The sequence below is a fragment of the Mytilus californianus genome, unplaced genomic scaffold (genome assembly GCF_021869535.1).
Source record: "Mytilus californianus isolate M0D057914Y unplaced genomic scaffold, xbMytCali1.0.p SCAF_6, whole genome shotgun sequence".
Taxonomy (NCBI): Eukaryota; Metazoa; Mollusca; class Bivalvia; order Mytilida; family Mytilidae; genus Mytilus; species Mytilus californianus.
Window position 1 is genome coordinate 29,917,785 of NW_026262712.1, and position 27,856 is coordinate 29,945,640.

The following is a 27,856-nucleotide window of genomic DNA, read 5'->3' on the forward strand; positions in this document are numbered from 1 at the left end:
TTCTTCTTATTTCATATCCCAAGATATCTATGCTTTTTGTCAGTGGTTTTATTTTCTTAAAGGGAGGAAGTTATTATTTTTTATATGTCTTTGACCATACTGATCAGCAGACATTGAAATGCGTATTAGTGTAATAAAATAAGAACCGTTTGCCTTAGTAATTGTTTTAATGAAATTCAAGACTAGCGATTCGTTTCCTTGTCTGAATATTAACAAACAAGTGATATATAACAATTACAATAAGTTCGCTATTGTTCGCTCTTTCAAAAGGGCAATAGTAACGAGATATCGAAAAAAAATATGAAATATGACTTTTTTTTTGTTCAATCATTACTGAAAGTGAAATAGTGATATAATAATCCACTTTTATCAAACAGCTATGGTTCAGTTTTGTCAAAATAAGCAAAGACACATCGCTTCAAATGAACGCCTTAGCTAGAGATGGGCTACGCATGAACTAGGCACGAAGAAAAGAAAAGAATGTCAAAATTGAAAGTGATACAAGGGCAAACCATTTGACCGATTCGATCTACAAAAACTCATTATTATGCAGGTCAAAACGATTATTAACATTTTTTTAACCCTATAATATGTAATCAAACAGACCTAAAAATTTCAATTGCACGAGTTCGATATCTATTTATATCTTTGTCTATGTTGGTATAGGGTTATATGACCGTCTTCGGAGGTCACCTCGATGGTTAATTATAAGAAGGCGTCTAGACTAAAATACACTCGAAATACTGATATTATCGAGTACGTGCATAGTAAATTGTTTATTCTAGACTTTTTATGATTTTGATAAACGTTTTAGTATGTTATAAATGAAATATGAGAATTTGAATCAAATCGGTGAACACGAATTTGACAGCTAATGTCCCTTTAAAAGATGTATCCTTCGTTTCATTTGGTCTTTGATATAATGTTGTCTTATTGGCAATTATAACATATTTTTTTCTAATATGAATTGAGGTGACAGTATTTTACGGGTGTTCTAAATCTAGTAATAATAAACAAAGTAGGTCAACAAACAAAAACAGAGGAAATCGATTGAACTCTAAAAGGAGCAAAGTTGGGTGTGTCGACAGGGTAACCGTCTCGTAGAAGCTAACATCATCCGCCATCCTAATTCACACTCCGTCAAAATGTCTTAATCGGGACTACACAATCAGTTTAAAAACAAATTAGAAAACTGTCCACATATACTTAAGTTAAAGATATAACGCCTGTCGTCCGTTGATTTAAATAGTAATCAGATCGCAATCGGTCATGATATAATAACGAATATTGACCATTAAAACGTTTAAACCCGATGCAAATGTTTGCACCTGTCCTAAGTCAGGAATCTGATCTTGAGTAGTTGTCTTTTATATAGATTAGACCGTTGGTTTTCCCGTTTGAATGGTTTTACAATAGTAATTTTTGGGGCCCTTTATAGCTTGCTGTTCGGTGTGAGCCAAGGCTCCGTGTTGAAGACCGTACTTTGACCTATAATGGTTTACTTTTATAAATTTTGACTTGGATGTAGATTTGTCTAATACCTCATCTTCTTATATCCATTGAGGTCAGATAACTCAGATAATTGAAATGGAATAATCAGTCAATCGTTTTACCTTTTAAAAGAGTTTTTTTTTTTTTTTGGGGGGGGGGGGGGGGCTAATTGTTATATAGTGCAAAATATGCATTGGTATAAAAGTTTTCTCAAAATCATTTCGTTATCATTCATTCTATTTTCTCAAGTTGTTTTTCCCATGTACAACGAACAACCTGTAGCTTGTTAAACAAATTTAGTCGCCAAAACGTTTTATCATTTTTGTTTATTCAAATCACGATATAACCGATAATTTAGCAAATTACCTTACATATAACCCGAAACAAAACAAATGCATTGGTGTATTAATGTTTACGGGCAGAATAATACGATATGGTGGTAAGATTAATGCATTATTGAAATTTATTTAAATATACACTTTAGTATCAAAATTATCTATATTAAGGTATACTGCAAAGCTATTGAAATGATTGTTATCTGATTTAAAATGTGTTTCTTCAGTATATTTATCATCTTAAGTTTGTCTTTGATCATATTACCTACATATTGTGTCAGAATACTTATAAAAGATACAACAACAATTGGTTAGGTCTTCATGCTTATGTATAGAAAAATATAAATGTAAAATTTAAATATCAGGGTCGTCAATCATTAGTTTAACTCCGAAATTATTGACATGAATGTTGTCTGATTTTGAACATTTCAATAAAAGGGGCATTAGCTTTCAAAATCATAAACACCGATGTAAAAAGTTTAAATTTTTTAATTATAACAAAATAAAATATCCACATTAAATATAAATATACATGTATATAAAACGTCCAAAACAAACAATTAACAACGCATGGATTCTTTTATAATATAACAGCATTTCATGCGTACTTTAAATTAGTCACCATCTAATTAACCATCGATGTGAATTTCGAAGACTACCAATGGTTATACACCCCGATATTAACATGAATATAAATATAGAAAGACAGACAACGTCGCGGAATAGCAAAATTAAAACAACACGTTAAAAACATGCATCTGAAGCGCTTTTCTTGATTTACCTTCATCAGGTAGCGCAAAGCCAACTATTTGAAAGCCAATCCTGTCTTAGAAATGAAACAGTTGAAGAGTTATACGATGGTATAATGATGATTTATCTAGGTATTTGTATAGGTTTTTCTCGTTATTGAAGGATGTACGGTTGCCTATTATTGCTCACATTTACTTTATTTAAACTGTAGTGGATAGTTGCAGATTATCATTTAACGTTGGCATGAAAATTGCAGATCCCGCCGATATTCTTTTAACATATATTCAATTTCTTCAAAAATAATAATCTGCGACAAACAATGGCAAAGCCGAGTAGTAGTAATAATAATAATAATAATAATAATAATAATAATAAAAATAATAATAATAATTATAATAATAACAAAAATAATTATAATAAAAATAATGATAATAATAAAAATAATAATATTAATAATAATAATAAAAGCATAATTCTAATAATGATAATAATATTATAATAATAATAATAATAATAATAATTACAACGACAACAACAACAATAACAATAATAATAATAATAAAAGTAATAATAATAATAATAATAATTAAAATAGTAATAATAAAAAAATAAAAATAATAATAACAATACCAACAATAATGAAGCAAATACATATTTGGTATTGGCTGAAGTATCTTCAATTAGATACACACATGGTCTACGTCAACGGCCACTAAAACACAAAACTTGAAGCCATCGACAAAACTCAGGTGTCTCTACTTTTAGCATTAATACTTCGTATGGTTCATTTTACATGTAATACACAATACAAAGTCAAATCTTCACCTCAAACGTTTGCAGGAAAACTGCATATTCTATGCATGAAATTTCCTTAAAATATGAGGTACTTTTCCTTAAATATATACTTTTAAAAACCCTGAAATTAGCTACTTAATATTATGTTACTATGGTAAATTGCAATATCTGGTTTCAAATATAAAAAATATAATCATTCCAAGCGCTGTTATTGCTTTATATTAATGAATTATCAAGAATAATTATATAGGAACACACAGTTACTCTGATTGATGACTGCTTGTCGTCCTTTCGTTGATTACTTATTGAAAACTTATTTTTGCGTTGAAAACAAAATGTATGTATACTTATATTTCCTAACGTTAACGCCTTCTTTGGCGTATCTAGTAAATAACCAAGATAGACATACACACGCTGCAGTATAATTATGTTTTAATACATATGTTTCAACACAGTTATATTAAAATAATGAGAGTCTGTACTTACATGTGAAGGAATACAACTGTATGTACAAACCTACTACGTAATAACTATACTCTTTTAAATCTATTTTGTCAAGATAGATTTTGTCAAGTTATAGCTTTTCAAAAAGCTTGTCTCACTTCAGCACTTCCTTAATTTGGGAAGCAGGTAACTCGAGGGTAGAGCAAATTCTGATATAGGTTTCAGACTTCAGTTAGGCAAGTTAAGGAGGTATAAGATTGTATTTAAGGCGGGGGAAGGGTAGTGTTTATTGTTACTCCAAAAATTCATTGTTGAATATAGAAAAATGATAAGTATAACATGTACAACAGATGGTTTTCATTGTTTTTTTTTTTTCATTTGAACTTTTTGTTTGCAAAGATAAACCCTTTAGCCTAACCTTGTATTGTTACATACTGTAATGACCAACATGCAGAATATGGAAGAAGGAAAAGTGTGAAAGCTTTTCTAACAAAACCAAACTGATAAAAAAAAAGGAAAAGCTATAACTTGTCTTATTAAAAGCCTTTTACAAAATGTATTTCTTTTGCAATAACCCACGCTGCAATGTTACCCACATTGCAATGCACTTAACGCTACCATATATAAGTGAACAGAAGTTGGCAAATTACATCTAAATGTTCGACGCCTTGACATGGTTGAGTTAGCAAAAGTAAAATATTCTTTTTCAACGAAGTATATTGTTAATATTTTCTTGACTATAACTACAATACCTTTGTTCAACATGATTAAATTTACACAAAGTGACTCGTTTTTGTTGGTTTTGGTTAGTAAAGTATCTTTCAAATTAAGTAATCTCTTATGATTTTCCAAAGCCTAATTAAATCTTATTCGAGGCGGTTTTAATCATTCACTTAAATATGTCTTTACTGCAGTGCTATTTTTGGCACATGGAGAGATCAAAATATAACTTCCGTTGAATATATAATAGCAGTTTACAATGAACATGATGAATTTGTTAGCAACTTATATAAACAATAATTAGATTGAACTCCTATTACAGTAAAAACCAGAAATGTTTAAACCTCATCTATCATTGCTGACTGCATCTCTAATGCTCTCACTGCTGGATTTATTTAACTGGCAACTTATTTCCAACATTTAATTTGGATGACTTATTGTTCAACAACTATTTTGCAATTTTATGGAAACCAACTTTGCCCCTCTTAATACAGGAACTTTTCATGAAAAATGAGAAGAGGCTGGCATTATTGTCTAGGGTTACTTTCCTTTGTATAGCAGATGGCCTTTAACTATATTATTCAAAGTTCATCAACATTGCTGACTGCATCTCATATACGGTAAAGTCTGTCTCATATCTTGACTTACGTTAAAAAATCAACAATAAGGGTCGGTTGAGAACTAAATACTCCGACGTTTTCAACCTTCCCTTCGTGGACTTTCCATTCGTATGTAGCAATATCGAAGCAGCACCTTCAATGCAAATGTAGAAAATATTTCCTACTTTGAACGATATTCCAGGGCATACGTTTTTTTAAACAATATCCCAGAACAAAAATGCCCCGGACAAAAGAAATTTATAAAGTGTTTTCATGTTTTCCATTTCAAGTAACGACTATAACTTCCTTTTGTTCTCGCACTTTAAATTGTCAAAAGTAATACGACGGTTGCCATTGGTGGAGCAAAAACTACTTATATTCGGGAAAATCCGACAAACTCCCGGTTTTGAGTTTGGTTCGTCGTGTTCAATCTTTAGCTTTCCATGGATAATTTAATGTATTATTTATTTTATTTTTTGCGTCAGTTTCTTATTCTATATGGTGTTGTCTGCTTTAAAAACTGTTTTTTTTTTGCCCCTTTGTATCTAGGGGGTTATACTATGGAAGCTAACTATTCCCGTCTTCACACAGACACTGCTCAAAAAAGGAAAGAAGCTGGCATTAATATCTAACTAATTATTTCAATAGATCGACAATTTTCTTTCACTAAATTATTCAAAGTGTGTTGACTTTATTGATTGCATCTAAAATATATTAATTATAAAAAAAGAAGATGCGTTATGATTGCCAAGAGACAACTCTCCATTAGAGACCAAATGACACAGACATTACATGAATTAACAACTATAGGTCTCCGTACGGCCTTCAACAAAGCTCATACCGCATAGTCAGCTATAAAAGGCCCCGAAATGACAAATGTAAAACAATTCAAACGATAAAACTAACAGCCTAATTTATGTACGAAAAATGAACGAAAAACAAATATATAACACATCAACAAACGACAACCACTAAATAACAGGCTCCTGACTTGGGACAGACACATACATACAGAAGGTGACTTAACTTATTAGATGGATACAAATATAAATACATCTAACAAAAACACAAAATGATTTATTATTCTCATATTTTATAAAACGTGACCGGGTACTTGTATATCCCAACAACAAAAAGACATTTAGTACTGATCTGAGAGTACTCGCAGTTACTGACAGCTAGTCCAAAGCCACTAATAACCTATAACAATTAGGTTGTTGTCTTCCTGACTTATATATCATGTCTGCTTTCTGCCCTGTTATAATTGAAATTGTTTTTGAAAAGCATTTTAGCAACTGCCAAGATATAGACAGCATCGACATTAGATTTTCAAATGTTTTATGTTTTAGTTGTGTTGATATTTTTGACGTTTATGAAAATGATATATTATTCTCATATGTGATAAAACAAATGATAAATAGCATTTACACAAAAAACTGCAAACTTAATCATCAATGATATTTGGACAATGTATTTTTGACCATTTTCATAAGATATATTTAACTGTTTTCTATAAGCATGCTTTTGTATTTTACTTTAGCAGAATTATCAAATCCATACGTTTAATGGACATAAGATATTTACATTCCGAAGAAAGATATCGACAGAAATGTACAATGATCTGATAAACATTTCATCTAGGAATAAGAAACGTTATAAACAAAGGCTAGCTGCTTATAATTTGTCACTAGCAAATGATTCCTCAGTTTGTCAAAGTAAACGGATCTTGGCATATCGAGACCATCTTTCTTAGTCAGTATCTGTTTGCACTGTTTTCCATCAGGAGATATGACAACCACATTGCATGAATCCATTCCAACAACAAAAACGTAACCGTTGTTGTTTATTGTTATTCCATGCGGATAATTTAAAACTCGTTTATCTTTGAACTTCCACATAAGAGCCCCACTGTATGAACAGCAAGCTACTGTGTGGTTAACCGGATTTGTGAAGAAAATCTTGTTTGCATCAGCTGAGACGTATGAATACAACGCTTGGGTCGTGTGAGGGATTGTAGTGATACTGTAGTCTGTAAAAGATATCAAAATTAAGTCTTTACATTCAACACAGCAGATCAATGATTTACCGTTATAACTTATTCCATAGGGGTAATCAGGTAATTCAATAAACTTGATTATTTTTTTCTTGGTCATATCAATAATACTTATACCTCGTTTTTTACAGTATCCAGTGGATACAGCTACTGTAGATTCATCTATAGACTCTACATCAAACGCACTAGAAGGTTCTGTAATTAGGATGGTGTTTTCAACTTCACCTTCGGCATTTATTGCTAATACTTTGGCATAGTTAATTTCGTGATAAGTAATAATGAATTCGCCCTTTCTTGTAACACAACCCCCAGGAGAGTAATCACAAGACGTGCTCAGTTTTCGTTTGAGTTCAAGTTTGACATCGTTCGTCCATGTTTTTGCTTTAGGAACCATTATTTGGGCATGTCTGCCTTTCGTTCTGTATATTTCGATTGTCGAAGACGGGCTTTTCTCGACTTTTATAGAACCGAATCTATCAACATTCAGAATATCATTTATTTTGACATCTATTGTACTTTCTATGGATATTTCATCGAGGTACTTATTTTGAAGACAAGACTGGAAATGCTTTTCGTATTCAGTGCTTTTTGCCTGAATTTCTCTTATGCTTAGAATCGTTTGCAGATCTGATGCGTATTTCTTTGTGTTCTTGATTTCCGACTTCATTTGATTTATTTCTTTTTCTTTATCTTGAAGTGAGGACACAATTAAACAAATATAGTTGCAGTAATTCAATTCAATTTGATCAAGTCCTTTGATAAACTCCTCTTCCAGTTTATTGACATGTTGGATGACCTGCTTTTTTAAGTGACGAACTTGTGTAGTTATTTTCTTCTTTTTATCTGTTAGTCTGTCTATGTTGGATTCTCTGTCTTTACGAATTTGAGTTATATTATTACATAGGTCGTCAAGATTTTGTTCTAGATCACCAGAGAACTCCGAAGTCTTAATGTCCTTAACTATCTCATCAAGTGAATGTATTTCTCCACATTCAATGATCCTTTACGCACTTGTTGCATATTGGACTCTCGTGCATAATACAGTACAGTTGGTACGTCTCATTGTGATAAATACAATGCTGATTGATGTCGGTTATAGCGGATGGTATTAATTTGTAATCTGAGATTGAAATAGTTTTGTGATTTCTTGTTGCCTTTAAAACATTGTGATATTTTTCACAGTTAGCACACAATGGTTCTTCACATTCAATACACCAGTGAGTTGATTGTGTAGTTTGGTGTTGGAGATCGCATACCACGCACACTGATGTACTTGTAGCCATCTCCGATGCCACTGTCAACATAAAATTTAAAACAATATCATTAATGTATATCTGTTTAATATTACACAACGATAAAAAGGTAAATCACAAAAATACTGAACTCCGAGGAAAATCCAAAACGGAAAGTCCCTAATCAAATGGCAAAATCAACAGCACAAACACATCAAACGAATGGACAACAACTGTCATATTCCTGACTTGGTACAGGCATTTTCCTATATAAAAAATGATGGATTGAACCTGGTTTTATAGCGCTAAACCTCTTACTTGTATGGCAGTCGCATCAAATTCCATTATATTGACAACGATGCGTGAATAAAACAAACAGACATAATAGGTAAAATTGCAAAATAGGGGTACAGCAGTCAATACCGTGTCACAATCTTAATCACAAAACAAACGAACAAACATTTAACAACCTCGTGCATTGCTTACTTATTTTTGTATTTTATTTATGTTTGCCAAATCAACCCTATAAAGGATCGAGGAATTTTAAGCTCTGGGACCGAATCGTAATTTTAACATTAACTCTGGCGCAGAAAAGTGTGTATTACGTCAGAATGTAAACGTCACACAGGTAGAGATATAAAATAATTTTGTCGTTCAAAGTATGCAAAAACTATAATAGAACAATAACACAATTGCGGGATGTTTAAAGTACAGAGACACGTCATATGTATCAAAGAAACATAAAAAGTCACATGGACAAATAAAAATGAAAAATGATACAAACAACACAATGACGGGATGCATAAGTATAGAACCACGTCAAATGTATATCACCAAAAATAGACCAAACAGTAAAAGTAATATTAATAAAGACAAATAAAAGAACACTTTAACACGTTATTAAGATGATCAACAGCGTAATGGACAATTTTGATAAGTTTAACTTGTGGATGACTTCAATCTTGCTGAAACTTTGTTAAATTGCTATTTCCTAAGTTATTGAGCCTGTGTTATTGCTTACTTTGCAGGTTGAGACAGGGACAGAAGCATTTTTGAGGAGCTATAAACCAAAACAACAAAAATAATAGTAAAAGCCGGCCTAGGAATCAGAGCTTTGCATGAGGGAGTTACTACTTTCCTTAATTTAAAATAATTTCCAAAGTTTTATAACAGCAATTCTTATAACACAAAATCCGTATGTTCATGCCAGTACCGAAATACTGGCTACTGGACTGGTGACAGCCCGTGACTATCAGTCCACAAGCAGAGGCATAGTGGTAGTGATAACATAAACAGTACCGATTGTGCTGCACCAGATGCGTATTTCGACAATTGCTGTCTCTTCAGTGATGTTCGAATATGAAAATTCAAAACTAATTAAAATGATAATGAGCTATAGACCTAAAAAGGACAAAAAAGCATAGCCAAAGCCGGGAAAGGAATCAGGGCTTGGAAAGATGGAGATACATTCAACCTGTATATTAAATTTTATCTAAGATTTGCAAAAAAATACAACACAAAAATAGACAAAAAAAACAACATCATTTTAGGACAATATTCCTTTAATGGTCGTCTAATTGTTGTAGTCTTTATTGATATGTTTGTAGATAGAGAGTCCTTTACTCTTTTGTTTATCAAGATATACTTTATTTTCATAAGTATATCACAGATGGCACAAACGTGAGCAACCTGATTTTTCTAAACAATATTTTAATACCTATATATTTATAATTTACATTTCCTTAGTACCCTTTTTTTCATTTTATTTTTTGCTTTGATTGATTTTTCATTTTAATTTGCCTATCTAGTGTTTTATTTTCATGTGTTTGTTTTTTATTATTATTTTTTATATTTACATATGATGATATAAGATGTGGTATGAGTGCCCATGAAACCACTCTCCATCCAAGTTATAATTTGTAAAAATAAACCATAATGTATACTTTATTGTCAATCCTGTACACCACAGTTGCATATAATTTCATGCCAAAATATAATACTAGAAATATATTTAGGAATAAGTGTAATTACACAAAATAAATGTTACATGAATTTAAGGCGTAATTACTATATAAGTAAGCTACCTACCGTAACCAAAAACAATATTGTGTTTTTTTTTTGTCTTATTGTAATTGACATTAACAGCATCTTCCTATATGTGTATATTGTTGATTTCGAAATAATAATAAGCAAAAACATAAAAATAAGGGCCAAAAATAGTTTTCATATGTATTAACCTCAACTGTATACATTTATGTTCTATCAAAAGTAAGTAAAAAAAAAACATTACAAAATAACTTTTATGATGTCAAACGGGTTAAAATAAGAGGGCCCGTAAGGACCTGAATAGCTCTGGATATACTGGTTAACTTATTCATGTTAACACAAAAAACATATTCTTTATCATTCAAGAAAAAAAAATATGTCATTTGTTATCAAAAGGTTTATTTTTCATGATTTGTCTTAAAATGAGCAGCTGTTTATTTTTGATCTTCAAATTATTACATTATTTTATACATAGTTGTACAAACAACATAATCAACATTGTAAATACAATACCATTATTATAGACCTAGCTATTTTAAGTTTCTACCTACTATGATATAGTGATAGAGATAATATGCAAAATTCGCTAGAATTATTCGAAAATCGTCACTTACGGGCAATAATTTCTTTCAACGAAGTCATTAGATAGTTTTGGTCATATTGAAATTTTGTATATCTTGTATTGCTGATCATTTGTGTTTTAAACAATTTCTACCAATCTAATAAAGTTTTTGAGATAAAATGCAAACATAGAAGTAAATAATCGTAATTTAATGTCATTGACTCCTGAATTTAAAAAAAGAAAGATCTTGACATTCTAATTATTTTTGTCTTGCCAGATTTCCCCTATCTATTACTATTTCCCAGTTAAATGACTATACATGATTTGCTACCTAATGTTCTATTTTAAGATATGATTTGATTTGATTTTTGGTGTTTTAACGCCACTTTTAAGCACCGCTTTTGGGCTATTTCGTGGCAGCCAATTTTTATTGATGGAGGAAGCCGGAGTGCCCGGAGAAAATCACCGACCTTCGATAGGAAAACTGACAATCCTAGTCAATTAAGATTGGAGTCGAGTGCAACCGCACGAGCAGGGTTCGAACTCACAACCTCAGTATTGACTGGCTAGTGATTACAGTAGTAACTACTTAGACCACTCGGCCACCGAGGCCCCATTTCTAAGATATGAAGTTCATGTTTGTTGACTGACCTAAAATCAAAGTTATGTTAGATACCACGCCTATTGGAGTTCTTGGATGGTGAAAACTTCCAACTAACACCATACACCATTACACAATTCACCATACACCATTACAAAATACAGCCTGTGCCATTACACCATAAACGTTACACCTTTGCACCATACACCATACACATTACACCATTCACCATTCCCCATTCTATCTACACCATCCGAAATTACCCATAATGCAATTTCATTTCAAAGAAAGCGTGCGACTACAAAATTATTTATTTATTTTAAAAAACGAATTTTAATCACAATATCGTAAATTAATGTATCAAATTAAAAATCAGTTCTTATTAATATTTTGCATAGTTTCAAACTTTGAAACGTCGTACATCATTCATTCACACCATTCCTGATCGCACGTTACACAATCACACCATTCCTCATACACCATTACACCATTCCCCTTACACCATACACCATAGCACCGTACACCTACTATTGCACCATATGTCATACATCATAAACCATACACGTTTTTTTGGGGAAGTTTACACCATCCAAGGGCTGTAGGAACTTCATCAACAGTTTTGCTGAAAGTGTTTCAGTATTTTCAGAGAAGACTTTAAAAACTGTTCAACAACGACGATGACAACGGACGATAAGTGATGGCAATATGAGTTAATAAGTTTTCTGAAAACGACGCATTCAATGTATAATTCTCTGCCCTTGCTGCTGAATTGTTTTCCCTTAATCACTACGTTCCTGCCACATGCATCATATGTGTTGATTTTCAGAGGTTAATTTGGTACGAAGATATTAGAATTAAAGAAATGCATTGAGTTGCACCGGAAGAACTGAAATATCCTTGTTCAGAATGCATTAAAATGAATATTATGTCCAATAAAATGTCGGAATAAGTGTTCTCTAAATAGAAGCAAATAACACGAATAAGTCGGTCCAGAAAATGATAAAAGTGAATTTTCCTTCTACAAATAATCCTGCTATCTCCCATCCCCATCAAAATCGAATGAGTGTCCCCCTAAAAATAGTACAATTATACACAAAAAGTCAAAGAAAACCACACTAACCTTCAATGTGTACAAGGAAGTTAATCAGTAAAAATGATCACATGACTGTGTAAATATACTGAACAGATAAATAATCACATGTCTGTGTAAATATACTGAACAGATAAATAATCACATGACTGTGTAATTATATTGAACGGATAAATAAACGATCCTGGTAGGCGCTCAACATAAAAATATGACGAACTGAATTGATCTTAAATCATGAACAATTCAGTTAATTTACGATCAATTTTAGTCATAAAACTTTTTGTAGGAAGAAGTCAGGAATCTGATGTTCAGTAGTTGTCGTTTGTTGATGTGGTTCATAAGTGTTTCTCGTTTTTCATATAGATTAGCCCGTTGGTTTTTCCGTTTGAATGTTTTTCCGCTAGTAATGTTTTGGGGCTCTGTATAGCTTTCTGTTCGGTGTGAGCCAAGGCTCCGTGTTGAAGACCGTACCTTGACCTATAATGGTTTACTTTTATAAATTGTTACTTGAAGTGTTATCCCATTGGCACTCATACCACATCTTCCTATACCTATTGAGTCTTAAGTGCTGTAATGTATAAGGTCAAATGTTTATATGTGTAAAATTAATGATTGGCTTGTTCGGAAATATTGACACTTAAAACACCAAAATCCTGAAAGAAGATTTTCTAAAATGCGTGTTTTTAACTCTTTTTAATATTTTTTCTCCCCTAAATGAAACCAATAAGAAATGTTTGGAAAAAAATTTAGCCTATGAAATAAGATAAAAATAGGGAGAAACTGTTCAGTGTGTTTTAGACATAACCATCACATGCATTTTGTGAAACGTTATGACTATCTTGCTCTCGAGTTTGGCACACATCCATGCACCTACACAACAACAACAACATCAGAAACATCAATAAATCAGTCGTATGTTATGCCATGAAGAGCTTTATACATTCCAATCATTCTACACAATTCTTTAATTAAGGCGAAGTGTCTGTAATTAACTGCTTTACATATTTTCAAACAGACTTAACTATGTATAGCATGTATAGTGCCTACAAATGAAACAAGAAACATTGAAAAAATGGGGGTAGCTGTTTAAAATTTTATGAAACGAGCTGTTAAAATCATAAGCTTGACCAGCTTTACACAAATATACAGATTTATGATCAGAGTTATCTTTTTCGTAGTTTAATCATAGTACAAGTATTTGTAAGAAGACATATTTAGCTTGCGAGGTGGGCAATTTTTCATTTCTTGGAGTAATAACTAACGACGCACGATTTTTGTTATCCTTAATCCCGCTAAAAGAGGGGCGAAAGATACAATGGGGATATTCAAACTCATAGATCGAAAATAAACTGACAACGGCTAAAAAGGAAAAGTACAAAAGACAAATAATAGTACACAAGACACAACATAGAAAACTGAAGACTAAGCGACACGAACCCCAACAAAACTGGGGGTGATCCCAGGTGCTCTGGCTCTACATGAAGCACCCGTGATGTTGCTCATGTTATTAAAAAGTGTGGAAATAAAGAAAGTAAAGGTAAATCATTTCAGGAAAGAAAAATAGATAGAAACAAGCAATGGAATCCAAGAATGAATTTAATTTCTTAACCAGGAAAATAAGAAATGAATTGAAAGATAAATAGTTCTATTTGAAATTATATTCCATAATCTTGATATTCTGATTCCAATATTACAGCAGATGATATAAAGGAATCGTAGAAAGAATAGGGAAAATTGATAAAGAGGTAAACAGGGGAAAATTGAAAAAAAAATAGATGCAGATAATAACGTTAACCAGAAATATAATCGAATAGAATTTCTAAAACAATAAAAGATAAAAAAAAAAAAAAAAAAAGAAAGAGAACAATATATCCAAATTAAAATATAAGAAAAGGTCGGAACCCTTTTATAAGTAAAGTACGGAAAAATACATGGACATCTAAATTTCAATCTAGATGATATCTTTTGATGAAACGTCTTGAGGGTGTTAAAATTAGTTGTTTTGCTACACTCATCTTATTATCTTATTATAAAGCATTTATGATTTGAATATAGAAAGATGCAATAAAAAATCTTAGAATACGTTTTTCTTTTTATAAATAATCGTGTCAATGAACCAATCTTAGCAAAACCTACTAATAGTATTGCTTATAGGATATTTTATTTCTTGTCCGTATCGAGTTTCTATTATTAATTTCCATGTATCGCTGTGTATACGTTATATGCAATTTTATTTGCATTTTACTGTTTGTCTTCAATTACAGGTTTATTCTGTTATTGCTTTGTTAATGCATGATTTGTTGATTCATATATATATATATATAGCATGTTTCGCTTATATATATTTACTTTAACTCATGTTTGCGGTATACCATCTTTTTCGCAAGCTTATTTTTTTCTGTTTGGTAATAAATTAATAATAAGATCTATTTTGTTACATCTTGTAATCCGTTTATTTGGCAATCGTCAATGGCAGTCAGCAGGGTTTACGAACAATAGTTGTTTGACCTGCCAGTCAAATGCGTTTTGTGAAAATATATTTTTTCACTCATTTGGTCTTTTGGAAAATGTTGTCTGTAATGTATTTAGACCCCTCTACCAAGAAATTTGTTTTGCATGCACACGTATAAAAATTACGGTTTTTATCCAACGCAATCATAGATTTGAACGTTGTTTTCAATTTAGACTTGTTTACTTAAATTATATATATTATCTTTAGCTGTTAAACCTGATTTGACCTTTTCTCGGTAGACTGTTTTGTGGTTAATTGTAAATTTTTACACATCTATTTATTTGAAAGGATTTTCCAAACGTTAATGATCTGTGGTAATCAATTGGTCATCTAGGAACTACTTTAATTTGATTATATTACACCTGGTGTTTCGGATATCATTTAGGTCAAGTTCGACCAAGGCCGTTCATCCTCGTCAGATGCCCTGTCCTAATTTATTTTTATTTACTATAACATTTGATTATAATTACTTTTTAATTGTTATCAATATGTTTCTATCCTGTAACGTATCAAATGCGGTTACATTTTGGGGGCACTACACCTGGTGAATCTGTAAAAACCTGATTATTTTTATGTCCCTTCTCATTTAAATATACTTTTATTGTTTACAGTGGTTATAATTTTGCGGAGGTCAAGCATTCCTTCACGTTCTTGTGCTTTCGATAAGTAATTATAGGAGGTCTGGGAAATAATTCTCTAGCAATTGTGTCATTTTCAATCAACTGCCAATGTTTTTCCTTATTCGTCTTCCCAATTGTTTGAACGATCTATTCTTTCTATTAGACATTCTTGAAGGTTAAGTCTATCCTGTACAATTTATTGTATATGTGTAATGGCGTGCGTTTGCTGACTCTGTTTGTGGTCATACAAATAAAAATTTCTCTATCGAGATTTTAGTGAAAACAGGTTTGAATTGATATGCTTGTGAAGATCAGATTCAGATTGATATTGAGTCATGTGAGCTGCTGATAACCTCTCATCTATAGGGAATTTCTTTAAAATATAAATCAATCTCCTTTTTTAGAAGTTTTTTTCAAATTGCGAAAAAAGCCTTCTCAGAGATGATATCTATCGGTATGTCTATGCAGTATATTATGATTGTGAATCAATCTCTATTTTTAGAAGTTTTTTTCTAATTGCGAAAAAATCCTTCTCTCTCAGAGATGATATCTTTAAGTATATTTGTTAGGTATATAATGATTGTAAATCAATCTCCTTTTTTAGAAGTTTTTTCTAAATGCGAAAAAAAAATTTCTCTCAGAGATTGTCTTAAACAATAACCTTGTCTATCTGCAATCTGTTAGGCACTATTAACAAAATAGAGATGATAAGAAACATGCGGTAATGTGTTGTGTCGTGATTGGTTGAAAGAAAATAGGCGTCATTCATAGAGAGACCAAAGCTGGAGTACGATTGGCTTATGTGTTAGCATCATATGTTGAACCGATGTACGTCATCAAGTCTATGACTAGAGATTCCCATAATCAAATCAAATTTAAAGAAAGTGGTCAAGTTGAGCGAATGTCTCAGCGTTGTCTTGGTAAATCAAAGGTTTCCGTTTCATTGTTTTAGAACAATGGACATTTCCTATAAGGTTTCACAGATTCTCATTAAGGTTGCGCCCTTCAGTGAAATTACATTTAATAGGTTTTCATGATAGTTGTAAAGAACCGTGCACGTGTATTTTTTTGACTTGTGTAATAAATCGGGCAGTTATTCTAGTATGATTTGAAGTATAATAATGTATTCTTTTCAAATCCAAATTTCTTGACTCTGTTTTGGTTATCCAGTATATGATTTTCAAACAGTACTTTTTCATTATTCTTAATGTAGAATATTCTAGATCATTCATGTTCTATTACTGTAATTTTTAAGCTGACAGTTTCAGCATAAAAAGAAGTTGTAGTCTCTTAGACTGGTATAACTTGAGGTTGAGCACCTGACGAGGATGAACGGCCTTGGTCGAACTTTACCTAAACGATATCCGAGACAATCTCTGAGAGGATTTTTTTTTCGCAATTAGAAAAAACTTCTAAAAAAGGAGATTGATTTACAATCATTATATACCTAATAGACATACTTAAAGATATCATTTCTGAGAAGGCTTTTTTCGCAATTAGAAAAAAAACTTATAAAAAGGAGATTGATTCACAATCATAATATACTGAATAGACATACCGATAGATATCATCTCTGAGAAGGCTTTTTTCGCAATTGGAAAAAAACTTCTAAAAAAGGAGATTGATTTATATTTTAAAGAAATTCCCTATAGATGAGAGGTTATCAGCATCTCACATGACTCAACATCAATCTGAATCTGATCTTCACAAGCATATCAATTCAAACCTGTTTTCACTAAAATCTCGATAGAGAAATTTTTATTCGTATGACCACAAACAGAGTCAGCAAACGCACGCCATTACACATATAAAATAAATTGTACAGGATAGACTAACTTCCAGAATGTCTAATAGAAATAATAGATCGTTCAAACAATTGGGAAGACGCATAAGAAAACTGTTATGATATTGTAACTATCATATTTATTTAGTTTGCCTAATTTGTTTTGTGTGGCCTAAGAATGTTTACATTATATTCTTTTTTTATTTTGTGTACAAAATAATACACATTGTGTTACAACTATGCAGTTAAGAAATAACTGGAACAATCAATGATACTCATGGAATGATTAGAACTTTCTATTTCACTAACATAACGTTTCCAGAATGATCATAACAAAAGATGCGTAATTTAGTTAAACATCTACAGTTATCTAGAACTTTCCGTTACAAGTATGTAAGGTAGTTCAGGGGTATAGAAAAAAAATAACAGAATTTTCTTATACTTTGCCTAAATGAAGATTTTACTATGTTTTTTTTTTAAAAAATGATAAAAAGTATTAGTCACCGCGCTTTTTTTCAAGGTACGAGTCGTTCAAAATTGCCAAAATTTGCTTAGATTGTTAATGAAAAAAACATTTTTGTGAATAAAAAGAAATATATGAGACAGAATTTTGAAATAAAATATGAGAAGATAGGTTTTATAAAATTGAGAATGGAAATGGGGAATATGTCAAAGAGACAACAACCCGACCAAAGGGCAGACAACAGCCGAAGGCCACCAATGGGTCTTCAATGCAGCGAGAAAATCCCGCCTCCGGAGGTGGTCCTCAGCTGGCCCCTAAATAAAATTGTGTGCTAGTTCAGTGAAAATTTATAATATATTATAAGAAAATAAAGAGAAAAAATGGTGTCACCGAACTTGTTTTCTTGCTGCAAGTAAATAACGAAAATTTCCCTATATGTCCAGTATAAATTTTGTACTAAAAGAGTTATATCCCTTTAAATGGCTTATTCCAAAAAATTAATTCTAAAAGCACAAATATTTAGTATTTGTTAAAACATTTTCGATAATGCAATGAATAACTAAGTTTTCTTTATATAAATAAACAGTGTAACTAATAAATTGCAAATCTGTATCCAAATTTGCAGATTTGGGCAAATAACTAGACTGATTATGTACTGTGATTGTACAATTCAAGATGGCGGTATACCCCTGAACTACCGTAAATGCAGACCCTTAAGTTAGACACAAACATAGACATAGACTTAAACATCGATAGACATCAACATTCTCAGCAGTTGGATTGACACTTTTTATTTACAAACTATATCATACTAGATTGTGACCTATTGGACGCAATATTCTCTGTGGATTCCGAGAAGATTTCCAAATAAGGAAAAGATAAAAGATTGGACCCATATTTTTACAGTTAAGTTGACATTACTACTTGTGTAATACTTCTTGTAAACTTGTGTATAATAAATTTGGTTAAATTTTATAAGACAGAACAGTCTACCGAGAAAAGGTCAAATCAGGTTTAAGAGTTAAAGATAATATATATAATTTAAAGTTTAATTTAAAGTATATATATATATATAAGCGAAACATGCTTTATATATATGAATCACCAAATCATCCATTAACAAAGCTAACCATATCCTGGACATCAAATTACGTCTCTTCTTTAATAAAATATGAAATAAGTAGCTTTGCAAATGTAAGGTTTTTAAGTTAAACTCTATTCCAAGATTGCTCTACAAAACAGTTTTAAAATCTTAAACAAATCAGTGAAAGAAAGGAATTATAATAGCAGTATAAGTATCATTTGAATAAAGGGTAACATTGGCAAGAAAAGGAGCGCAATTGTTTTATTTCTTAATACTGACTCTCTGCTTATTGAAATATAATTTACCATATTAAAAAATATAATCCTAATAAAACACTTGCATTTTGATTATGTCAGTATTCAAGATCCTTTTAAATAAAAGTCAAAATATATAGATCCCTCTTATAATTGTATATTGGTAATCAGTTTTTTGCAACTATGCAAATGGTGGGGGTGCCAAGTATGTTGATACTGCTGCATTATTTAATTCTTGATCTTGTTGATTTCTTATATTTTAAGTTTTGTCGCGCCTCGGCAAAGTTTCTGTTTCCAGTGGTGGCTTAAAATAATATTTTTTTCTGTAAAGGATTTAATGATAATGGCAGAATTTTATAAAATTAGTGGAACATTAGTTTTTGGACAAACAGGCTATAAAAAATTGCTTATTGTACTTTTTGAGTATAAAATGAATTACGGAATCTTGATGCATTTCAGGCTGCATATGCCCTTTCTGTGTTTTTGTTCTTTCAAACGATTGCCATTTGTATCTGTTGCATACCCTAAATTCTCCATTTACTGTGGATTCATTATTATTCGTTGGATACCAATTTTCGTGGGTTTCGTGGGTACAGGTGAACCACGAATTCAAATGTTCAACGAATTACAAATGTTAACTTGGCTTTGTATGCAGAGATTGGCAAAACCACGAAATCAAATATCCACGAAAATGTAAGTGTTCCTCAATCCACGAAAATTGATACCCACGAAAATAAATGAATCCACAGTATTCACAAAGCTAATACAAATAAATTGTTATCCTAATCTACAATCATTTATTGGCAGATATCTTATTAAATAGTACAATAAGAGAACCCCTTTTATGCAGAAATGTTTGCCTGTTGAAGTTTACCAATAATATTCATAGTCTTAAAATTTTCGTTAGACATAATTAGAAATGTTTGAATGATGACGATTTATGAATAGACTATTGAACATTTCATTTGTATCGCTCGTCTCTTTTTGCATCATAAGAAGTAGAACAGGTTGAAATTTTTGTTTACCTAATGTATATGCAGTTAAGGTATACTTTCGCAGTTAAGCTTGTTTTCTATGAAGACACTTTTTGTTTTCCAATGCTCTAGATCATGTTATTTTCAGATAGCAGTAAACACACTTATGTTTTGCCTTGCTTTGCACTGTCCTAAATGAACAAAAATCTTATTTTCTGTATGTTAACTCTTTTATTGTCAGATTTAGATTGTTGTTATAAAAATACTTTTATTTTAATCATAAAAAACAAAAATTTCAACAAAAACAAGTAACAAAGGGGGATTCCCGATTTATGTTGTTCATTATATATATATGGGTCGTTCGTTTCAAACGACCTTAAGGTGGCTCATCCCAATAAGGACCCCCGGTAGAATTTTTTTATTTTGACATATTTTGTAGATCTTTTTATGCTGAATCCAAAAATGCAAAAGAAAAAAGGGGGTCATAAGGCTCCTTTTTCCCTCAAAAGGACGCGAAATGTGCGATTTTGACCCTATTTCCAAACATTTCCAGCCTTTCAACACTAACGGCTACATCAATTTCAAAGACTTTTAGAACCTACTCAGTACGATTATTATATGAAAAAACATTGAGATTTGAAATGTTAACGTTTCCATTGGTTGTTTTAGACTTAGAAATACTTTTATTTTCATATTTATGTCTAAATTTTGCATTTTCTTTCAGTTTAATGCTAAAAATATTGGTTAAATCGATTATTAGATTTAAAAAAAAAAACGGATATGTCGAAGTTTGAAATTTTCGAGCAATTTAAGGTAAAATAAAATGGGGGTCACCAGGCTTTTAAAAAAGTTATGGACTTTTGTTTTACCCCTCTACCCCATGAGGTCTGTTTTCAATGCACCCCATTAATTACTTTGTTGTGAATTCTTTATTGATCGCTTTAATAAAATAATGTTTCCAATTATATCAATGGACGATATCTGAATATAAATGTGTTTAACATATAATTGTTTGTAATGAAAAAGCGAAATTTTGATTATTTTGGTGAAATACGGTAATTTTGTCAGGCGCGAGTTGTTTCCTTCTAATCTGGCGCAATAATCGGACAACAGAAACTTCACGGTCGCCATTGTTGAGCAGCATACACTTCTGATGAATACGACCATGTACATGAATAACAGACATAGTGGGGAATAGACAACGATGAAGGTAGATTCATTACATAAGAAAACATAGATTTTAATATTTTAGGCAGCAAAATGTTATCAGTATCACGAAAAATACAAAGTCGGGGGTTGTCTCAAAATACTCGCTACTGTAGAAAATCTTTGCGGCTGAAACCTTGCATGGGCTAAATTTCTGTTCCAAGTATAATCGTTATGGCTGGTATCTTTCTTATATGTTTATTTGACCTTTGACCGGCAATTTGTGAACATGTATAACCTGTTTCATATGTTGGGAAAATATCCGTGTCAAAGAGGAGGGGATGGACAGGAGGGTATAGAGGAATGTCCTTTACCGTCAAGTGTCAAATGTCCTGTTTGCGCTACCGTTAGCGTCATATGAGCCTTATTTTTTATCGTCATTCGTCAAATCTAATATCGTAGCTACCGTTAGCGCCAAGTCAAGGATTTATATAGTACTATACAAATCCTTGGTCAAATGGAGTAAAATATTTATCGTTAACATTATTTTACCGCCATTCCTCATGTGGGGTAACCCATTACTACCCTAGCTCAGATAGGGGTCCCTGATTCCCACTTCCCTATCCCCAACTCCTATTTCCCTTCCCCTCTACTCTAAAATACCCCCTCCTACTTCGACTTCCACCCCCTTACTCCCAGACAAAAAATCAACCAAATATATTTCCAAGAATATTCATTCCCTTCCCCCCTTTTTCGAATCCTGGTCCTTTCACCCAAAATCACGTTTGCTCCAATTCATGTTCACACCCTTTCACATTCGCACCCCACACGTTCGCACCCTGGGTATGTTTGCACACTTTTTAAAGGTAATGTTTTGAATAATTGTTTTAATCATGCTTTAGTTAGTGTATTACTGTAAAATATAGATATTAAGTTTTTTTCTATTGTTTAAAAATAAAGTGACACACACAAGATCAAAGGGCACAGGCTGTTAAAAACAATTAGTTTTCATCTTTTCTATTTAAATTCTTTGTTATTTTTACTCCTATCAAACTAGTTACTTTTATTTTCACTTTACACCAAAGCTAGTTATAACAGCAATCATGATTTTCATACACGTTACAATAATACCTTTTTAGCTTTGTAAATTATCAATTAATAAGTAATCATAAATAGATCTCTGAAAATACATCTAATAATTCAACATGTATTTGAATAAAAAAATAGGGTGCGAACTAACCCAGGTGTCGAACGTGTAGGGTGCGAATGTGTGTTGAAAGCGAACAAACCTGATACCCCTTTTCCCGCCCACTGACTCTGGCTTCCCATTCCCTCATTCCCATGTTCCCTTACCCCTGTCCACCCCTCAAAGAGTTTGATTGTTTTGTTTTCTTAAGAATATAAATGGCCTAATTTGTGAATTATAACTCTTACAGTTCAAGGCAATACATTTTATTGATGGATTCGTCATGATCATAATTTGTTTACAATTTAGTCCCCACCCCTTCCTCCAATCTCTCTTTGGTATAAAAAGTTTCATAAGGTCCAGTATCAAGGTTCAAACATAAGGCTTATCTAGTTTACCAAATAACACATACATTTGAGTTGAAGGTTAATTTTCCAAACTCAAAATTCAATATTGTTTTGTGCTTAGTATTCTTAAATACAAAACTTGTGAATCCAATATTCCAAACAGGGTACAAGAAACCTCAACATAATTTTGTTGTCAGACGAGGAGTACAAATGTAGCTCAGCTGCATTTCAGAATTTAAAACTGAGAAATTACTTGTCCCTGGCATCCAAACAGCTTGCCCAAAGAAGTATGTATTCTGGACAGTATAAGAGATGTTTGTGATAAAAACAAAATCACTATTAATACATGTACTTGCCGGGGATGTATTTTTTTTTTTTGGCTCATTATTGATCACCATAAATTTACATTTTTTTTAAAGATGAATTACATTATGCATTTAAATGTCAATCACGGTTGATTTTCTGACAGAATTCTTCTGACATTTGATTTCAGGCTTTAAGTACATGTAAGAGGAAGAAGTGGTTCTGAAATGTTCAACTTCACTTGGAAACTATTGGCAAAGTACCGACAGAATTTACATGAGAAGCCAAGATCATCTTGTTTTGCAATTGGAAACTACATGTATATGTAAAGTGCTGAAACTTAAGAACAACATTGGAAGCCAAGATCAACAATTCTTGGAACTACATGTATAATCAAAGTACTGTGATCAGAATCCATATGAGGACCCAAGATCCACTATACTTGGACAAGTTGGTGACTATATGCAATGAGTTGTCAGAATCCACTTAAGAAGCCAAGATCAACTATAAATTGGAACTATATGGTAAATAAAGGCAACAGTAGTATACCGCTGTTCGAAACTCATAAATCGATAGAGATAAAAACAAATCCGGGTTACAAACTAAAACTGAGGGAAACGCATCAAATATAAGAGGAGATCAACGACACAACAAAAACACAACATTAAAATGTAACACACACAGAAACGAACTATAATATAACAATGGCCATTTTCCTGACTTGGTACAGGACATTTTAAGAAAAAAATGGTGGGTAGAACCTGGTTTTGTGGCATGCAAAACCTCCCGCTTTTGTGGCAATGTTAAATATAACATTAAAATGACAACATTACATGACATGACTACAATACAAATAAATGGAAGAACATATAGGACAAAGAAACACACGAATAAGTAAGTGCTGTCAAAATTCATAAAAAAATCTAAGATCGAAAGGACCTACTTTACCTACATGTCCCAATGATGAATACAGAATATTGAGTCATTTACAAAACACTAAAGAAGAATACTGATATAAAAATAGTGCAAATATGGAGCTGATCAGTTAATGATTTTACATGTACATGATGTATACATGTCAATAATTATATTGGAATTGACAATGTAAATTAATGTTATATAAATTTGATCTCATAGACATTTGAGGAAAAAATCAAAAATGTTTCAAAAAATGAATCAACATTCTTTTTTAATAGAGCCGTTTTAATTAATTTTTTGCTGCCTGTAGTGAATTTTGCTGCAAACATGATTAATGACAAGAAAACTGCAATATATGCAGTTTTCTTTAATACTAAATGAATCTAATGAGATTTGTATATTTTGGAAATCATAATATCAAGTGGCAGTTGTAAAAGTTTGCACATGCCTTTCCCTCATCTTTTACCTCACCACCCTCTGACCCAAATGGCCACTTGAATTATTTTACATCATTTGGCATTTGTTGTCCATCCATATGCTATTCAGTTGCTATTTCAAAAGTTACATTTTCTGGATAAAAGGAGAAATGGAAAATAGTTCTGTTCAGTGAGACAGCAACCAAACAAAACAATCAAACGAATTATATTTTGTCTGGAAAAATGTGTGTCTCACTAACTGACAACCTCATTACCTATTACAATTATTCAGATTACTAAAATCAGATAAATATTGTTTTGTAAAATTAGAAATGCACTCAAATTAATAGGGATTGAAACAAAGATTCTGGAAATGATACTTTAAAAAAATTTGCGGCCTTATAAACATATAAGATTAAAATTGTAAATATTTCTAAATGTAGAAATAGAAAAATTCGGTCTGCGAAATTTTCATGATTTTATCTCATTTGAATTATGTTTGATCAATCTACTGGATGACATCAACAATTGACTTTGACATTACTAGAATTGGGATTTTTTTAACCCTAAACATCCATTAAAGATTGCTGGGAAAATATGGAATATTCATACACAAAACATCAACCCGTCTCATGATACATGTATGTCTGCTGTCCTTGGTCTCATTTTCATGGTTCAGTGACTGCTAAATTAGGATACTTGCATTAGGTATATGGGTCCCTTGCAAGTCTAAATGTCCTTCAGACATGCATTACATGGTTCACTTTATCTCAACCTTTTTTCATTGATCAGTGATTAAGGTTAAAGTTACCTGATTAGGGTTGTTTTTCGGATACTGTTAGCAATAGGTCATTTGACAATGTCAAGTTTTTGTGTCTTGGTCTGTTTTTCTAATACTGAAAGTAGTAGATAAACTATATTTGATGTACACAATGATTGTAAAAAGTACATGTCTGTCTGGTAGTTATCATTTGTCATTGACCTAATTTTCATGGTTCATTGGTCAATTGCAAGTCCTTGTTTAAGATACTACATTGTGTAATCAATAGGTCAACTACATGTATATTTGGTGTATGGAATGATTATTAGGTGTTTATATAAAAATAAGAAGATGTTGTTTGATTGCAAATGTGACAACTCTCCACAAGAGACCAAATGACACAGAAATTAATAACTATTGGTTACCATAAGGCCTTAAACAATGAGTAAAACCTATACCGCATAATCGGATATAAAAGGCCTCGAAATGACAAATGTATAACAATTAAAACGAGAAAACTAATGGCCTGATTTTTGTACAAAATAATGAATGAAAAACAAATATGTCCGTCTCGCAGGATCTATCTGACCTTAACCTCATTTTCATGGTTTTGTCTGTTTCTTGTATACTATATATGCTATAGTTCATAATATTTGGTGTATGGAATGATTGTAAGGCTGGATTGGTTTATCTGACCTTGGCCTCATTTTCATGATCATTGATAATATTAAGTTTTTCTGATACTTGTAGTAAAACTTTATCTTTAGGAATATCAACATTAAATCAATCATGAATGATTATTATTAAAGCAGGTGAGACATTTCAGCTTGTGCACTCTTGTTAACCCAAAAATATGTGCTGAAAATTGTGACTACCATACATGTAGATGTATCTAGGAATATGTGGTAACAACTTGAAAAATATGTGATCTATCCTGATACTTCTTGTTTGTATTGCAACAAGTTCTAATAGTTCACGCCGTTTGCTTGTAAGCATTTTATTTTTTAAGAAAAATTATATCCATATTTGGTGTTGTGAAATTGATTTCACAAAACACAGTTATCATGGTTGAAATCAATATCGTTGTAACCCCAACAAATCTGTCTACTCATCATTTTCAAATTTGGTACATTTAGTTGGTTTTACAGAGATTACAACTGCGATATTTTGTATATACTAGTATTGTACAGAATAAAAGTTCAGTTGGTGCTTGCTGAATGTCCACTGGCAAATATTTCAAGCATAATACGGATGATAAGTACCATAGCAAGGTCCTGCAAAGTAGGAAGGGCGAGATATATGGACTGCCACTGGTAAATGAATGTACAATGTATGTTGGGTATGGGCAAAATTCTCCTTTTTTACCCTACGAGGCTGCGTATTTATACATCCAACTGTATGAACACCTTGCAAAGGGTTATTTGTCGGATTAGGGAAGTCATGTGTCTATACCTATTTTAACCCTACGAGTCTAGTTTAAAAAACATTGTCATCTCCTTATTATCATCATAGACCGATAATTACGTTACTTTGCAGCAGGTGGGTAAAACCAGTGTTCATACATCATTAAGAAGATTGCTATTCATATTTTTTGCCGTAATGACATACTCCACTTTCATTTTTTGAAATCAAGAACTTTCTTTAATAGCTTCCCTTTTCAAAAACGCATTTCAACAAGTAAGACAGTTGAAATTTCCTATATCACCGACTAATATAGTGTCCCTATGTACTGGGCGGAGTTTTAAAATTCCAATCCCAACTTTTCCTGAACCAAGCAAGTAGTATAAATTTTGTTTATAAAATAAAGCCTTAGCTGGTAGTATTTGGAACTGCCCGGTAGACTGCGGGTGTCCTAGGCTAAATCCCGACTTGGTCAAACCAAAGATTTTGCGCTTCTCCGCAAAGCATGCGGCCAAAACAAGGTAACTTGATTCTGGTGCATATTTTGTGCCTTTTATGGCATTGAGGGATAATAGCATAGACCTATAAGGTCGGAATAATAGGTCCAGGTTACTATTGACCTATTTTCATCTATGATCAAAGGTGGAAAACAGCAATTTCTTGAAGTGTCGGGTTTTTTTCTGTGTAAAACAAATAATCAATTTAGTGAAATGTGTTGCTCGAGTTCCGGTAGTCTATTATAATAACACATTCTTATTCAACTATTAACGTTTTAAAAATGATATTTCCTCTTTTTTTAATGCGAACTCGTTTGTCACATTGATAGATAAAATAGAAAATAACAAATAACAAAACAAGTAAAAGGAAAATGTCATCAATAGAAAACATTGGCCCCGAGGTCTTATGTTATAGGACTAGTCTAAGAGTTCCGGAAATCATGGAATTATGATATGAGATAATTTGATAGATAT

The 27,856-nt window shown here is 31.9% G+C and overlaps 3 protein-coding genes across 7 annotated transcripts in view; all 3 read right to left on the reverse strand.

Moving 5' to 3' along the window:
* LOC127705477 (probable RING finger protein 207 homolog) overlaps positions 1-3,909 on the reverse strand; it is a 239,496-nt gene extending 235,587 nt beyond the window's left edge. Inside the window, exon 1 of the mRNA XM_052209793.1 lies at positions 3,858-3,909. The gene's annotated coding sequence lies outside the window, so the exon portion shown is untranslated. The remainder of the gene's footprint in view (positions 1-3,857) is intronic.
* The window catches only part of LOC127705049 (transcription intermediary factor 1-beta-like), a 605,637-nt gene extending 592,853 nt beyond the window's left edge, over positions 1-12,784 (reverse strand). Inside the window, exons 1-2 of one of the 2 annotated variants that reach the window (XM_052209312.1) lie at positions 12,749-12,784; positions 6,192-8,481 (exon numbers count right to left, since the gene is read on the reverse strand). In XM_052209312.1, coding sequence (XP_052065272.1) covers positions 6,772-7,854 — 1,083 coding nt within the window. In that variant the 5' untranslated portion in view covers positions 7,855-8,481; positions 12,749-12,784 and the 3' untranslated portion in view covers positions 6,192-6,771. Of the gene's footprint in view, positions 1-6,191; positions 8,482-12,748 lie in introns of those variants that run through there. The other variant, XM_052209313.1, reaches the window with a different exon arrangement.
* The window catches only part of LOC127705050 (ubiquitin-conjugating enzyme E2 T-like), a 240,236-nt gene that overhangs the window by 168,398 nt on the left and 43,982 nt on the right, over positions 1-27,856 (reverse strand). The window lies entirely within an intron of this gene.